This window comes from Cololabis saira, chromosome 4 (assembly GCF_033807715.1).
Source record: "Cololabis saira isolate AMF1-May2022 chromosome 4, fColSai1.1, whole genome shotgun sequence".
NCBI classification, from domain to species: Eukaryota; Metazoa; Chordata; class Actinopteri; order Beloniformes; family Belonidae; genus Cololabis; species Cololabis saira.
In genome coordinates this window covers 36601281-36618675 of record NC_084590.1, presented here as the reverse complement: position 1 = coordinate 36618675, position 17395 = coordinate 36601281, and the positions used below count along the sequence as shown (strand labels likewise).

The window sequence follows — 17395 nt, the reverse complement described above, 5'->3', positions numbered from 1 at the left end:
CTCTTGTTGCTGGGAGACAGTTTTCCGCGCTGCTGCTTGTGTCTGTTTAGCGCTTTTAAACCGATTATTATTACTGGTGACTAATTACAAACATGAAACCCAGCGGTACCACAGACTTTGCTTTAGCCAGGCTGTTATTCATAGGTTGGATTTACTGAGCTGAGGGATGAAGAGCAGAAAACAAAAGATTGTCAAAAGTGGAAGCAGCAAAAGCAAAGGTAAACTTAGCTTAGTTAGCTGCTAATGTTGTGCTAGTGATGGATGTCAGTGTCACTTTATTATCCGACTCCAAATTACGAGCTTGATTTAAGTAAATAGTATCTTCCCCTTTCTATTTTGTATTGCCTTTTTTTGTGTTTTTGACAATGATTGGACCTCACTAATCATTTTCTTTAAATTGTAATTCTAATTTACATACGTTTCAGTTAAGAGTTATTGACAATCTTTGACAATAACGTACTTAACTGGGTCAATTAAGTGTAAATTAATATAATATATCATTTTTCTTGGACAGTGCTTTTGGAAAATATACATGACAATTCATGTATCAGAGCTAAACACATTGCTGTATTCTTAAATTAAATACTTACCTGCTGTACTCTACTGCCCATACTTTTTAACAACTTGTGCTTTTTATTATTTTACCTCTTTTCTTATTTTATTTCATTTTATTTGTTATTTACTGTTTAATTGTGCCTTGCCGCTTTTAATGTTTATGTAAAGCACTTTTGATTACCTTGTGTTGAATTGTGCTACACAAATAAACTTGCCTTGCCTATATTTTCCATTAAAAAAACCTTTGTGTGTAAATCAAGGTTTTATGTATTTATTTATCTTAATATTCTGTTGCACTTTTACTGCAATCATACCTGGGTCATTATCGACTTAAAAATGATATTGATAAATCCGGCTAGGGGAGCTACTATAAGGTTTTTGTACTGTAACCCACTCTCTCAGTCCCCAGCGATGTGTCCCCCTCCACGAGCCTCCCTCCTCTTGTTGAAGGCCATCTCAGATGTTTCCTGTCTGTGACAATAAGCCGGGTGATATGGACAGTCCACAAGCCTCCACCTCCGACATTCATCAGGCTACGATGGTGGGGAGAGTCATCCAATGGGACACACTTCTTTCCAAGAGATGGATCACAGCCTTCACAAAAGACTATCAAGACCACAGCTCGCTTCCCCATTCGCTGTGGCCCAAAACAATTCACTTCATATCTTACAGGTAATTAAGATTACGCATTTGTTTGAGTTTTTGTTGTGACAGTGATTAAATCTTCACATCTTTGCACCTTAACAGATATGGGCTTTCTGGTGCTTGAAGTTCTGTCAAAACAAGATCATTTACCTGTTGCTCGGGCTCAGGTTGCCGGTATCTCCCGTGTGTCTCTGTCACAACCAGTCAACGGATTTTACACTCTTTTATCCCCAACATCTGAAAAGCTAGGAGAGGTTCAGGTGAGTGGAAACTTTAATTCAAAGTTAGCTCTGTTTAATTACTTACAAATACAAAAATGATAATTTCCTGAGAACCCTTTCTCCAACATTTTTCTTACTCTTATTAGGTTTCCCTGAATTTGGAGCCTCTGACAGAAGCCTATGACAGTTGCAGTCCAGGTCCCGCCATAGATATCAACAGGGATAGACTGCAAGTCACCACACGGACTGGTACCTCACAGCACAGATCACATCTAGCAGTCAATGGGAAAAAATCAGCTGGGAAGAGTGGAAAGACACTGAGGTTAGGAGGTCATGTCCTTATCAGATACCAACAGTGTTCTCTCTCTGCGAGAATAGTTATCTTACTCTTTATGTTATTTCTATATCTTCAGAGAGAAGGACCACTTATGTTACCAAAATGGTCAGGAAGACAAAGAAGAGACCGCGGGGAATCAGATGTCTACATTAGACAACTCTCTTAACAATCAAGCTGTTGTGAATTCTTCTGATCAAGAGTCATTTCATAGACAAACAAACAATGACATAATTTCAGGTTGGTTTCAGGATTACCATATAACACATGTAACTAACCCAAAATCCAGATTTATTTTTATTTCTGACAAAACATCCCATATATTGCTCTTTCAGTCATTCTAGACCGTGGAAACAAACTCAGAAATGCAATGGTAGTATCAATGTTAAAATGTGACATGGATTCAGCTCTCAAAGATACTCCTCTGCCTCTCCCAAAGGACAACATTCAACCACCAACTAACAAGTCAGTGTTTGTTTAATAAAAAAAAGAAAAAACTACAGCAACTATTTTTTTAATTTCCTAATTCAGACATTCTTGTTTAATTCTATACTTGTGTTGGCAGGTTGGTTCCTTCTACCTCAGGTTTGTTTCTTCAAGATATTCTTCACGCTGATTCATCACAGAAACATTCTGATGATGTTGCCATAGTTACAGACTGTGGCTTGGGCTACTCTGCTGACATGGACAAGAGAGCTGTGGATCTCCTCCTTGGGAGGTACTTGTGTCTGGATTTATATTTAAAGTTGATCAAACAGTGAAAATGGCAAATAAAAATATTTTTTTTGCCTTTTTTCCCCAGCTCTTCAACTTCTTTACCACCTCTCTGGGATGTACAAGGTTTCTCCCTTGAATCCCTATCTGGCCACAGCAGTCTGTGTGCAGATAGCGAGCTCAATGATCCACTATATGATCAAAGCTTACTGGAAAATCTGTTCTACAAAGCTCCTGTAAGTAGATAAGTCTCTTACATATTTTTGTCTGTTTTGGTGTGGCAGAAGATTCATTGAAGTTTTTTTAGAATCTAGATGCAAGGCTGGATGGTGCTGAGGAGGAGGTCCTAGGAACAATGTCCCCAAGTAAAAATCAACCGAAACAGCTAAACCACACTGGACACAGGATCAATGACGGGTAAGAGCCTTAACATCCATCTAAAGTTAAAGAGCAGTTTTTGCATGGCGCTATTTGGGGTGTAGGACGTCCAATCTTCTGTCTTCCTTTATGTTTAGTCACATTAAAAAATGCAAAATTATTATTTGGCATCTATGTTAAAAGTCGTGTGTTCAACTTAAAGGAAATGTGTTATGACCTTTTTTTCTTTTTGATGAAGTGACTTATATTTCTGAAGTCCTAGTGAGAAATGTGTTACATGCATTGACCAAAGAACTACAAGGTTACAGCGCAACCTCACTTTTTTGTCGTCACCAAACAGATTGAAAACTGATTGGGAAAACACTACACTGCCGATACTGTATGTATGCTGCAGTAATATAAAATCATGTCATAATTCATCCCTCACATAACCTACATGAACCCTGAGGCTCACTTCTGTTCCATTCCTCATTTTGTAGGCTATCCTTAAGATTGTTGACTTAAATTAACATCTGGAGTTAAAACAGCACAAGATCTGTCATTAGATTGTCTATTTCTCCCTGTGCTAACACTAAACACATATTGTGTCCTAACTCAAAACTACTTACAGTACATACATGTCGTTCTGATCCCTGGCCAAAATTTACACTCCTTGTCATCTAATAATAGACCCAAGGTTGTTTAAACCCCATAACGTATCTTTAATGTTAACTGCGGAATGTGTTTTATCGAAGTTTATAAGTACATTTTGGTATTGATTGTTTCGGGTGTTGGGCTCGTACGTAAACATTAATCCTGCCTACAATATTGAATGGGGAAAAAAGGTTTTTAAGGGAAATGTTGATCATAGTGATAGTGACTGTGATTTATTATTATGCTGCACATTTCAACGTCTTACTGAACGATGTCCAGGCAGACATGACTTAACAAGTGCTATATGTTGTTTGGTTCAAAAAGCAATTTGCTCCCCATAAATCCCCTTTAAAGTGCTCCTATTGATACAAATATGAGTGTTAAAGACAATGTGATAACACAGACAACAGTTTTGAAGCTTGTTTTGGCTGTGTCCAGTCCAACGTCAGATCTACAGCCGTCTGCAGAAGTTGGTATTCACCCTGCACTCAGTGGGGAGCAGCTGGCTCTGCTGAGTTCGATCCGACTGCTGAAAGTGACCATCAGCTCCCTGACCGTACCTGCCAGCAGCTCAGCCACCGCACCCAGAAATACTTCTAATAAAGGGAAACCTCCTCCACCACTAACCAGCAAGAAGTGGTAGACAACACCTCTAAAATGATGTTCACTTTATCTAGAAATAGAAGAGTTATGTATTCTCATGTTGACTCCTGTCTTTCCAGTACGTATTTTGTTGAGTACGTGTTTCCAGCGACTTTGGCTCCCAATCAGCATGATCACCGCAATGCTGGAGATGGGGAGGTGGTCAGAGCTGTGTCCAGAAAGATCACAGGAGAAGGTACAACTTGCTAGAATATGTTTGAATGAAATCCACCTTTTCCGATAGTGGTTACTGAAGTTTTATAATCGCATTTGCTTCTCTGTGTTCATTAGCTGTGAAGTTCCACCAGATCGCCACGTTTCCTGTCCACTTCAGCACAGCAGCAATTAAACACTGGTGGGAAACTGATCTTATTTTCAAGATTTATTCACGAAGAAGTGACCAAAAGAAAGTAAGTGGTGGTGGACTAAAGGTCACTAATTTCTTTAGTTCAGAATTAACAATTTGACTCTGACCCCTAAATTTAGACCCTGCACTGTTAAGTGTCGAATTTTTAATTTAAACATTTTCTCTGTTTTTTATAAGAGAATAATATTACTGCGACTATCATTCACATTTTCATACCCTCTGAAAATTCTCAAATGCTGTCACTTGATTGACATTTGGCTTGTGTTTTTGCAGCCTGTTGCCATCGGTACAGCAGTTTACCCTCTGGTCTCCTTGCTCCAGACCAGGCAGCTTAGTCAGGCTGTTGTTTTGTCCATCCAGAACTTGGAGAACAACAAGGAAACAGAGGAAATTGGACCTCTAAAGGTGAAATTTCTTCTCGTTTCTTAACTCAGGACAAATAAATGTGACCTGATAAAATGTGAAAAGGAATTATTGGTATTTTTTTCAGGTGTCTTTTGAACTTGGAAAACACAACAAAGATTTCCAGCCTGAGAAAAGTAAAAAGCTGCCTTGCAGAGATGCATCACCTTCAATAGTCCCACCCAATCTAGAAAGAGAAAATATCTCTAGACCTCAATATGTTAACACTGGAAAGGAGGAGTCATCAGCTTGCTGCTTAGAAGGTTCAAGGCTGAAAGTTTGGACTCCTCAGAGATCCTCGGAAGCACCTGCTACACATCGTGGGATTCCAATATCTCCTCTTAAATCGTCGCCACAAGTGGAGGAGGACCCTGAGGTCCTGCTGCATGCTTTACTCATGGTGCCAGATGGGAAAAACTTCAGTTGTGGACCTCTGCAGGCCCCAAACGTGTACTTGAACTGTAAGCTGTTTTGGTGTGATGAGACAGCGAGATCTGTGGTCAGCTGGGGTCAAACAAACCCAACTTTCAACTTTGTTCAGGTTAGTAGCCCCCTCACTTTATGTATTATTCAGTTTATTTGAATTGATGAAGAAGTTCAGAGAAATCTGCCAGAATGTCTTTAAATGAAAAATATCTCATTTTCTGAGCATCTCGCTTTTGATCATTGGGTCTTGTATTGTTTTATTTGTGAGCCAGATAATGTTTGCTTTAATTCTGCTGGCATTGATAACCTATACCTTTTTTTTTTTATTTATAAAAGTTTAAATAAAAATTACCTTACAAAATGTCTTATTATTTTTTCCCATCTCTATTACTTAGGTGACGCCTGTGGCTTTAACATCAAAACTTTTGGAACGTATGAAGAATAATATGATAGTGATTGAAGTGTGGCAGAAAACAGGAAGCCCTGGGCAAGACGTGCTCTTCGGCCTGGTTAAATTACCTCTACACCAGTTCTACATTTCATTCAAGTAAGTCCAGAAAGAGCTAGTTTTGTATTTCTTTTTAACAGAAATCGGTTTTATAATGTTTGGGGAAAAAAGTCGTCTCTGTTATTAACAAATGAATAATTAATAATACTTTCAACAGATGAATAAAATCATTATGAATATCTTATGTATTACAGCCCTAAAACCTGCAAATGTAGCTGTATGTTATTATTAAATTCAACTTCTTGAGCATATCAGACATACATGGTCCTCTGTGGGGCGCTGTGGTACACCTACACATGTTTGGTATTATTTTCTTTTACCTGAAATGCTGCTTGCCTTTTGATCTTCCAACAATCACCACAAATTAAGCAAACCTTGTGAAATTGACCTGACATGTGCTTTTTCTTTCCAGGGATCCAAAGATCACCCAGCTCCTCCTCCAGGCGCAGTACCCTGTTTTAGGGGTGGACTGCTACATGCCCATCATCGATGTGTTCTCGGGTAGCTGCAGAGGAAACCTCAGGGTTGTTTTGGCTATGGGCCGATCAGAGCAGATTGTTTCCCTTCAGCGCACACGGGATGAAGAGTGTGACCCTTTGCCTCACTTAGTCAGACCAGTTCATCTACTTGATCTTCAGCCACATTCTCAAACTAAGGTCAGAGTTAAATGTTTGCAGCTTGTATTTTGTTTGTCCTCTTTCAGACATATTTTTGGTCATAGGAAGCACTTTCCAAGCTGTTCATAGAAAAAAGGGATAAGCTATTTACTATAAAATGTTACACTGCAGTCAAAAATGTCATCAGTACAGTTTTATTTATACACCGCAAAACTGGAGAAACATGTAACTTTTTTCTGTTTCACTTATGGATGTGTAATATTTAAAATCATAAATGTTTATATAATGGTTAGCAAACATATTTACAATCTTCTAGAGTCATTTGTCATTTGAAAAGGCTCAGTATCTCGCCCTCCTCTCATAAAAGCAATGTTACATAACAGCACAGGTGCAGTATGTCTATATGTGTTCTGTGTGTATAAAGCAAAGAATGTCACGCCTTTTTTGTCCTTTTCCTTCTCACGGAGGAGACATGAAAAAGAGCGCAGTGTTTGCTTTCTTTCACCACCTTTCACAAGTTTGTGTTTGTCTTTCAGTTGAAAACACCACAAGTGGAGATTATGAGAGAGCATGTGTTTATGGTTCGAGTGGAGAAGGTCAGCGGGCTGACACCGTTACAGTCCACGGTGTGGGGGGAGGCCGACTGCTACATCCAGTACACTTTCCCCTGTCAGGAGGGGGATGCTGCTGCAAATGTGGACCAAGACCTCATCGAGAGTAGTAAGACCATTTCTGTTTGAGCAAAGAAAAACATTCAACCCAAGACGTGTCTGTTCATCGTAAATCACCTTTCTTCAACAGGTGTGAACCTGAAGCCGTTTCGTACCACCACCACGCTTTGTGTTCCTGACCCGGTTTTTGGTCATGCTGAGACTCACGTCCTTCTGGCTCCTGAGGGAATTCCCATCCAGAGGCTCCTGCTGAGCTCTTTGTCCAGTCAGGGCCTGAGCAGCGGAGGAGGCGTCCAGTTTGAAGTGTGGTGCAGGTTTGTAGCTGATTCATTCAGGCTCACCTAAATAAAAAGGAAATCTTGCATTTCAAAGTAAAAATGCTGATTATAAACTTCAAATCCCTCCAACATAGGACTTCCTGATACATATTGTTCTGAACTGGGTGTTTTACTTTGTCTTCAGCCAAACCCGAAGCTTTGTGAAGTACAGTACTTTTGAAAGAGATTTGTTTTTGCTTACTGCCACAACCATGCATCTTTGGTGTTAATGTTTAATGCAACACTGAAGTGCTAAAGTACTTGTCTAGTCACTAGTCACTAGTCACTGATAAAGGTTTTCCATCCATCCATCCATCCATTTTTCACTGCTTATCCGTTCCCGGGTCGCGGGGGCAGTAGCCTCAACAGGGATGCCCAGACTTCCCTCACCCCGGACACTTCCTCCAGCTCTTCCTCCAGCTCTTCCTCCAGCTCTTCCTCCAGCTCTTCCGGGGGGAGTCCGAGGCGTTCCCAGGCCAGCCGAGAGACATAGTCTCTCCAGCGTGTCCTGGGTCTTCCCCGGGGTCTCCTCCTGGAGGGACATGCCTGGAACACCTCCCTAGGGATGAGGGACATGCCTGGAACACCTCCCTAGGGAGGAGGGACATGCCTGGAACACCTCCCTAGGGAGGAGGGACATGCCTGGAACACCTCCCTAGGGAGGAGGGACATGCCTGGAACACCTCCCTAGGGAGGCGTCCAGGAGGCATCCGGTACAGATGCCCAAGCCACCTCAGCTGACTCCTCTCAATGTGATGGAGCAGCGGCTCGACTCCGAGCTCCTCCCGGGTGACAGAACTCCTCACCCTATCTCTAAGGGAGCGTCCAGCCACCCTGCGGAGGAAACTCATCTCGGCCGCTTGTATCTGCGATCTTGTCCTTTCGGTCACTACCCAAAGTTCATGACCATAGGTGAAGGTAGGGGGTAGATTGACCAGTAAATCGAGAGCTTCGCCTTTCGACTCAGCTCCTTCTTCACCACGACGGTCTGGTACATCGACCGCATAACTGCGGACGCTGCACCGATCCGTCAATCTCCCGCTCCATCGTTCCCTCACTCGTGAAGACCCCGAGATACTTGAACTCCTCCACCTGAGGCAGGACTTCTCCACCCACCCGGAGAAGGCACGCCACCCTTTCCCGGTGGAGAACCATGGCCTCGGTTTTGGAGGTGCTGATTCTCATCCCTGCCGCGTCGCACTCGGCTTCAAACCGCCCCAGCACATGCTGAAGGTCCCGGTCCGATGAAGCCAACAGGACAACGTCATCTGCAAAAAGCAGAGATGAAATCCTACGCCTAGAAATCCTGTCCATAAAAATGATGAACAGGACCGGTGACAAAGGGCAGCCCTGCCGGAGTCCAACATGCACCGGGAACAAGTCTGATCTACTGCCGGCAATGCGAACCAGACTCCTGCTTCGATCATACAGAGACCGGACAGCCCTTAGTAGAGGGCCCCCGACTCCATACTCACTGAGCACCCCCCACAGAATGGCATGAGGGACACGGTCAAATCCCTTCTCCAGATCCACAAAGCACATGTGGACTGGTTGGGCAAATTCCCATGAACCCCCAAGCACCCTGTGGAGGGTGTAGAGCTGGTCCAGTGTTCCACGACCGGGACGAAAACCACAGATATTGGTTTTGAACAAACTTGTTCTTGGCATATGTGTAGTGACGGGCTGGTGTGATTGAATATTGTAATATATATCTTCTAGATATTATTATCCAAATGTCAGAGATCAGCTCGTCGCCAGAGGAATGCTTCCACTCTCCAAGCTGTGCGCCATGGTCACCATGCAGAGACAACATCCTAACGAGGCTCAAATGTTCTCCCTGCCGCTGATTCCCAGAATGGATGATCCCACAGGATTTCAGCCTCATCCATCAGGTTCATACACATGCACACACACTTCTAACGGGATAATAGACACACAATGAGCTTCTTAACGTTATTTCTCATCTATTTTGTTGCTCAGGACTGCTGGATGTTTGCATTCGATATAAGCACCGGCCTGTGAGAACTGAAGGACAGGCTGGGAGAGGGGCTGCCTCGCGGGTTGTGACGCTCGTGGTTAACGTGCACAGAGCCTGTGGTCTGAAGGCAGCAGCGAGGTAAAAGCATTACTCTGACTTCTGGACAGATTCATGTTGTTTTTAATTTTGTATCGAGCACAAAAGTGGAATTCACAAAAAAAGTGGTATTTTGTCTATTTAATCTGTTATCTTAGATATCTTTTTAAGGATCCAAAATTATGGACAGGAGGATAATGCAAGGGTGTGCTTTGGTTTATTTTACAGCATCTAGACATACGGGATGATTCCTATATTTAATATTGTTTTTATATTGTTAATTTCTAGATTTGATGCTGCGACTGATTATTCCTTTTTAAATGACCACATTTAATTGCATTTGGCTTCATTATTTTTCACTGGATATCTCAAAATGTAATTTCTTCTAAACAAAAGTTTTTCTTGTTTCCTCTTTTCAGTATAAATGTGTTAACACATAAATAGCACTTAAACATTTCTGTTGTGTTCCCCCTATTTCAGGACAATAGCAGAACATGATAAAAGATTCGGGCACTTCGTCGGTGAAGGCGTGAACCCTTTCGTCACGGTTCAACTTTCCTTCTTGCCCGAGAGTGAGATGAGGTGCACTCGCACTGCAGCCAGGACGTTCTGCCCTGAATTTGACCACCACATGGAGGTTTCTTGTGATCTGCAGCTTCACATGAGCAGCGGAGAAACCTGCAGCCTGGCAGAGCAGCTGGACCAGGCGTCTGCTGTCTTTACCGTCTGGACCAAAGACAATTACAAAGGTTTAATCAGCCTTAGTTTGATTTACTCAACCCCACAGTAAAAGATGACATGCATGCTTACTTATTTTTATTTCCATTACACTATTTGTGTTTCTTTTCTTTAACTGTTTTTGATATTATTTTCTTTTCCCTGCTGTGGCAGAACATTTACCCAGACCTGAAGAGGTGATGTTGGGCACAGTGAAAGTACCTTTGGGTGATCTCATCCACAAGAGAACAGGCATGGAGGATCTTTAGTGACATCTGGATAAACAATATTGTTTTTACCATAAATGATGAAGTCATTATGTTTCTTTATTTTTTTAAACCAGGTATTTCTGGCTGGTTTGGGTTGTATTTAACTCGGGAGGGAAGACCTTCTCAGCACCAACACATCTTGGTTGGGGGCCTCGAAGTCTCCATCAGCTTTGCTCACCACTCAGATCGGGAAAGGGCCATCAAAGCTGCCCAGAGTTTGGGCTGGGAGGTTCCTCACGATGACATCGGCCAGGAGGAGGACGACGAATCCTGGGAAGAAATCTCGGAAAAACTCTCAGTGACTTTTTCAATTCCCCGGGCTTGGATTCCCACTCACTGTTTACTCGTACCTGGCCTGAGGGAGCTCCAGCGCTCCACCTACTGCTACTATAGATACAAGTTCTACGACCAGGATGCCTTCTGCTCTCGACTGAAACACCCATCTGTCAAAGACGGTGGAGATGATAGCCAGGCCCATGTAAGTTTTGAAGGAAGTAGAACAGTGGAGCTGAGGTGCACTCGCCCTCTAATGTGGTATCTGCGAGAGGAGAAGCTGGAGGTGCAGGTGTGGGCCGCCTTCTCGAAAAATAAAACCAGAAGGCCCAGTGACTCGGACCGCCTGGTGGGCTCAGCCTTTGTTGATCTGTCCTCACTTGCGAAGACGTCTAAGCAGAAGCTCACTCTCAGCGGTATGAACTGATTCATAGCAAAGTGATCTTACAATAACCTCAACTTTACTGAAATTCCTTCCGCAGTGTGTAAGAGGTTTTGTGGTTTTGCAGGAGTGTACCCGCTGTTCATGCGCTCAGCAGCAGATTTACAAGGTGCAGCTCTCAGGGTGCACATCATGCTGACTGCAGGTTCTGTTCCCATGGAGGTGTCTGCTGGACTACACACCCAGGGGGACTCTGACAGTCCGGAGGAACTCTTCTTAGAGGAGGTGGAAGCAGCAGAGCCGGAACTCTCTCCAACTACACCCAGAAAATCAAGCACACAAAGCAGACACAAGAAACAATCTCCCCAAACCACTCCAGACATCACATTTGTGCAGCACACAGAAATGAGTTTGGATGACTCTTTTCCTTCGACTGTGGCTGTGGAACAGGCCATGCACCTGAATTTGAAAGGTGAATGTGTTTTGAGTTATTATTTGTTTTTTTTTTCTTTTTGTATACATCTTGTTAAAATAACAAGAGGATATATGTGTGTTTTTCTGACAGGTTGTCCTTTGACTGATCGCAGTGAAGGGGCGCCATGTTGCTGCGTTTCATATGTCACTGCTGACTCTGCCGAACCAGTTTCCACGGCTGTTGTATCCAACACTGACTGTCCTGTCTGGGACCACCAGCACGAGTGCAGGTCCGGTTGTATAACTGACTTCAAATTAAAGCTGGCACTGTAGTTCATCAAATATCAGACGGATGTATTTGCTTTATATTTTCAGGCTTTCAAAGGAGCTGCTGGTTGATCCACAGCAATCTCTTGTGTTTAAAGTCTGGCACAAAGGAGGTAAGTGAAGCAATTTGACTCCATGAGTTGATCTTTATGATGCATTACTTCAGTCTTTGGTTGTTTTGCCTCCACAGAAATGGAGAGGGTGATTGGATTTGCCTCTGTAGACCTGTCGCCTTTACTCTGTGGTCTTCCATCGGTGTGTGGTTGGTACAACATCACAGACTTCAGTGGTCAGTGTCATGGCCAGCTTAAAGTGTCCATCACCCCGCTCAGAGGAGTCCAAGACCTGCGTGGGCGCAGAAGAACTGTGAATGAAGAATCTGTCCAAAAGTCATCGGTGAGTGTTTTTTTTACATTCAGTATGTTTACATGAACAGTCAATTCAAGTCACGGTCATAGTATGGTGAGGTAGTTTAAATGAACCGCTGTTGATCCAAAATATCCTCACTGAAAGAAGGAGAAAGAGGTCAGTTTACTGCCTTACCCACATCTGACTCCACTAAGATAGACAGTGATATATTCTAGGGCTGGGTGATATGACCTCAAATCAATATCACGATAAATTGAGCAGTTTTAGCTCGATAACGATAAATGCACATTAAAAATTCTGTTTTCTGATTGGCTGATTGGTCAGTAACTCCCGACAGCTGCTCTGAGCTGAGAGCTCAGCGCACAGTAGCGTCCCGTGACTTGTTTGTAAGATGAGCTGTTGGAGTAACTGGGTGCTGAAGTTAATTTCTCAGCATGAGAAATGGCATGTGTGGCGTTTAAAGCATCAGAACTTGTTGAAATGCTTGAGTCTCACACTAAACAGACCTGGTATGTCAGCCGCTTCTTCGTTTGAATCATCAGCATTTTTCTTGGGTTTCCCTTCTTCTTCAGACTGGATGGATGGAGTCACGTGTTTATGCACACCGTCTTAAAGGGGAATGAAAATAGCCTATCAGCACAAGCAGTAAAAAAAAAAAAAAGAGGTTTCTTTTCTTTTTTTCTTTTATCAAAACACCAAATTTACTGACCTGGGAAAATTGATGTCGGTCATCAACGTGAATGTCAATAACGGTAAATTTTTGGTTTATCACCCAGGCCTAGTATATTCTCTTTCAGTTTGTTAATTTTAAGCTTACACACCATGTCAAACAGTGCATTATAACCCTTTCAGAGACAGGGCATACGTTAATTTTGCAAGTTGGTCTATCTTATTGCATCCAAAAGGCTAAAGCAGGTACGGCATATGACTCTGTAGCCTTTTAGTATGATTAATGGTAATACTAATGATTAATGGTGTGTATTTCGAGCCTGAAACGAAGCAGTCAGCATAGTTGCTGTGTGGAGTATCGCTGACACTGAGCAGCGTAGTTCATCAGAATAAAAAAGAGATGCCAGGAAAATTCATGACAATGAAATCAAGGAATTGCTTGATGCTTGTGTTGAAGATTTAATGTCTGGGTAGATCAGTGACACGGATGCAGTAATCTATGATAAAACTCTAGAAATCGTTTACAAAAGAGGCGTCAACCGAAACGAATCGCAAATAAAATTACTTTGAAATCTGAGGAAAACTGAGGAAATCCAATCGCTAGAATAACCTGTGAAAAGATGTGCCGACTCGTTCTGCCTCCTGCAGGAGGATCGACCACTTCTTATCAAAGGAAAGCACCAGGTGGGTTTTTACTCAGCCTCTCTCTATTCAGTGGCATAAACCCATAGGCAAAAAAACTGAACATGAACATGTTTATGCGTTCAATTCCTGACAGCGGGGAGGAGGGTTTTGCGATCAAAAACAGGTGACAAGAGGAGCCAGCTGTTAGAGAATGAAGAAGATAGATGTTCTAGAGTATCTGGATTAGTGACTTCAACCTCCAATATCTGTGTCTGTGAAAAACTCAATTTTTATTCTCTTTCACTTTTACTAGCATTATTACATGTGTTTCAAAGTAACGTTTTAGCACAGTATTGCCCCCCCCCCCCCCTATTGTCTAAAACTTGATGCCTTTTTAGAACCAGAGATAAACCAGTGTGTGTTTTGATTAACAGACTTTGTTCCAGACGGCTCCTCTCAGCTACCAAACCACAGCCGTGTACAACAGCTTTCCCTCCCACATTAGCAGATACACAGAACAGAAGATCTCATCCCCCAACCACACAGAGCAGCTGTTCTCTGAAAGGTTGGACCTCACATATATTTTACTCCCGCCTCACATGTTGAAGTATTCAGTCTGCCAGTTTATGGACCTGTTACTGTAACAATCGTTGCAGGGCCAGTGAGACTGATCGCCATTCAGAGCACATGGACAAAGTACGACTTTACCATCAGAGTCTGCAAGAACAAGTGTCCTCTCACTCTCTTTGTAGCAGTGCAACTGGTGATATCAATCCCTCCAGCTCATATTTGTTCTCAACACTCAGGTATTTAATTAAACCGTTTGTTGTTTGCTTTGTACACCTGAAATTACAGGTAATAAATGTTCATGTGAATCTTTGTTTTTACAGGAAGAAACTGAGCGAACTCGACAACATTCAGAGATACTTCAGTCGTAAACTTTCTACTCCTACGTTCCCGTCTTTGACTGAACTGGATTGTCACACCCAACAGGAGGAACAGAGGGGCTCAGAGATCGACACAAGTCAGCTGCTTCTCAAGTCCAACCAGTTAGTTGGAGAAGTCAATGACATCATCAGTGGTGAGCTCCTTTACCAAATTTCTGCTAATGATTACAGTGTCAGACATAAATGGGGACAAATCAACAAATTCTAGCAAAATGTGTTTGCACAAGGGAAAAGCTAAATAGCTAAAACTCAGTATTCTAACACAATACAACCAAAAAACGGCATCAAGAAGGAATGCTTAAGTTTTGCTTCTTTTTTTCTTCTTTTTAACAAACAAGAAAGCAAAGAATCCTATTTTCCAACAAAAACAATTGCTGTTGATTGAGTTTTAATCACACTTTTTTTGTCATTTGCATCATAATTTAGGTCTAAAAGGACAACATTTGGAAACAATTCCTTCCACCACAGAGAACAGCTCATCAAACTCTCCAGGAGAACACAATGGATTTCAGATCATCCCTGCGAGCATCTCCAGCCCACAGAAAGTGATCGATGTTTCCTCGGAGGTCGTGTCTCCTCTCCCATCGCTGCCCACGGAGATGTCTGGAGACCCGCCTGACCCGGAGCCCGAGGAGGAGAGGGACCAACGAAGCAGCAGCGCTGACATGTCTGAAGAGGAACATGAAGAAGAAACTGGTTTCAGGCACGATGTGGAAACTGATGATTGTGAAGAGAACGATGAGGATTTTGAGGAGACTGTGGTGAAGCCAAGGCCTCTAAATGAGGTGACCTCATTAACAGACAGAACTAGTCCTTGGACAAGCATCCTATCAGACCCGGACCTGGCCTCCGTGGAGAGCATGGAGGCACTACAGGAGTCTGATTGCAGTGAGGATGAAGACAACAACAGACAGGCGTTACGTCTGGAAACTCAGGAATTAGGTGGGAAACACCAGGAAATTGATCCCCACCACAGCTCTGGTGGATCAACAGGAGACGCGTCGGATTCAGAGCGAGATGATGAAAGGACGCTACAAGGTGACAATGACATACAATCGGACACACCAAAGAGTCACGACGAAACATCAGGAGATCCAGCTTCATCACTCCCAACTGAGCCCTGCACCTGTACGAGTGCTTCAGGTCCCCTGCACAATGAAGACGCACAGCTCCAACCGTATCCTTCGGATTTGTTATATTCTGTCATATTTGTTTTTGCTGTGTTTCATTTGTTTCTGGAGGAATCAGGAAAAAGATCTCTTTTAATCTCTGAATTTTTGCTTGGCTGTTGCTTTAGATTAGACTGCTGTTACAGGACATTTGGTTTGCCGTGTGCTTTTTACACCTTCAAAGGATCATTTAATTTTTAATAGAAGAATTAATATGATAATGGATAAAAATGCTTGATTAATGAAGTTTAAGCTGAAGAAAATCAAGATTATTTAGGAGTTTTATAGGTAGGATTTATATATATTCAAAAAGAAAAAAAATGGAAGAAATTATATAGCTGTATTTTGTGATTTTGCTTTATTTGAAAAAAGGAGTTTATATTTCAGAATATTTAATATTTGATCTCTAATGATGACAAAAGAAAATTCGGTTGCAGACATCTATTTTATTTCAACACATGAATCTTTGTTACTGACTTGTAGGATACCACCATTCTTTCACACCTCTTCTTGTTATTTTTTTAACGTACTGCATTAAGCTCAAACCCTGTGGAGGTCCCGAACTTTTTCCTCTCCTCTCACCAACTGGAGGCCTCGTTGAGAGTCATTCGCCTAGCTCCTTCTTTCTCTCAGTCACCCAGCAGTCCTGTAAGTATTTATACCCAGTTCTGCATACACACTCACCCCCTCCCCTCCACCCCTCTTGTACTTTTCACTTCCCTCTAACATGAACTCTTGATGTTGAATCATAAAGTAAAGTCAAACAGGTTTGGCAAAGGACAGGAAAATGATGGTATCAGTAATTGCCCTCACGTTACATGTTTTTACTGGTGTGGAAACAGAGGAAACACTCCAGGTCATAAGGCAGAAAATCGACTAGTGATGTTGATCACGCTAGCCCAGGACGTGCTGGGGAATCAGCAGACACACCTGGTATCACCTGTCGGAGCATGTCACAGATCTAAAGATCGTTCTTGCTGTACTGCTCACAGACAATTGAGCAATCGCTGTGCTCACCTGTTCGAGCAAGAAAGGCTTGTTATGTTTGAGTGGCGGCTCATGAGCTATCGCAAGACTCCTAAAATATATGAACGTGTTTGTTTTTAACTTTGCAAATGTCTTGTTTTTATAGTTTGTACTCATTTACTCTCAGGCTCTTTGCAGTTTTAATGCTGTGGCTCTTATTTTGAATCTTTGCAGAGCCGGAGCTCTTCAGACAATCCCGGTGCTCGCCCTCGCACAGGTCCTCGACAGCGTCCCGACATGTCCCCGTCCTCCATGAAGAAAGCGACGGAGAGGATTGTAAAAATATTTGCAGCTCACCTTGATGAGTCTAGTTAGCTGTGCTTCTGGTTACTCGGTCCAGAACACAATCGTGTAAATGAAATATCATATTTTGTATTTTTCTAAATAAATATTGAATCCTTTTACGAGTGGAGACTTTTTTGTTTTGCTGCTACTGAACATTTAAGCTGCTGTCGGTTGCTAGAAAGTGAAATTAATTGTTTTAAAACGTTTTAAGAAAATTGGAAAGCGGCAGTCTTTAATCTAATTTTTATCAAACAGTTGAAGTCTGGCAGAAACAACCTCTGATCTGAAAACATCCTCCATCAAACCAGCCCTGCAGCTCCAGGTTAGAGCAGCTGTTGAGACTAGTCATCCGTCTGTCAAACCCGTGAAATGACTTATTTATGTTTCCAATCTGATGAATCGTGATGAGAATGTAAAATA

At 42.4% G+C, this 17395-nt stretch overlaps 1 protein-coding gene across 1 annotated transcript; it reads left to right on the top strand.

Moving 5' to 3' along the window:
• The first annotated feature begins 23 nt into the window (after positions 1 to 23).
• On the top strand, positions 24 to 17075 carry c2cd3 (C2 domain containing 3 centriole elongation regulator). Its single transcript, XM_061719649.1, has 33 exons — positions 24 to 218; positions 958 to 1227; positions 1303 to 1460; positions 1568 to 1743; positions 1835 to 1995; positions 2091 to 2220; positions 2321 to 2473; positions 2558 to 2705; positions 2777 to 2886; positions 3919 to 4119; positions 4203 to 4318; positions 4414 to 4532; positions 4763 to 4894; positions 4980 to 5432; positions 5713 to 5864; positions 6238 to 6481; positions 6979 to 7162; positions 7244 to 7427; positions 9150 to 9322; positions 9411 to 9546; positions 9985 to 10253; positions 10396 to 10473; positions 10565 to 11179; positions 11273 to 11617; positions 11711 to 11849; positions 11935 to 11999; positions 12077 to 12282; positions 13983 to 14113; positions 14205 to 14354; positions 14439 to 14629; positions 14922 to 15672; positions 16204 to 16312; positions 16865 to 17075. Exons 1-33 carry the CDS (start codon positions 167 to 169, stop codon positions 17003 to 17005), a joined length of 6642 nt encoding a protein of 2213 aa, XP_061575633.1. The 5' UTR covers positions 24 to 166; the 3' UTR covers positions 17006 to 17075.
• Positions 17076 to 17395: the final 320 nt, after the last annotated feature.

Excerpts from the sequence above, each read along its gene's own strand:
- c2cd3 (XM_061719649.1), top strand. The coding sequence starts at position 167 with ATGAAGAGCAGAAAACAAAAGATTGTCAAAAGTGGAAGCAGCAAAAGC. Across the intron at positions 219-957 it reads TGGAAGCAGCAAAAGCAAAG|TCCCCAGCGATGTGTCCCCC; the intron begins GTAAACTTAGCT and ends CCACTCTCTCAG. Across the intron at positions 12,000-12,076 it reads TAAAGTCTGGCACAAAGGAG|AAATGGAGAGGGTGATTGGA; the intron begins GTAAGTGAAGCA and ends TTGCCTCCACAG.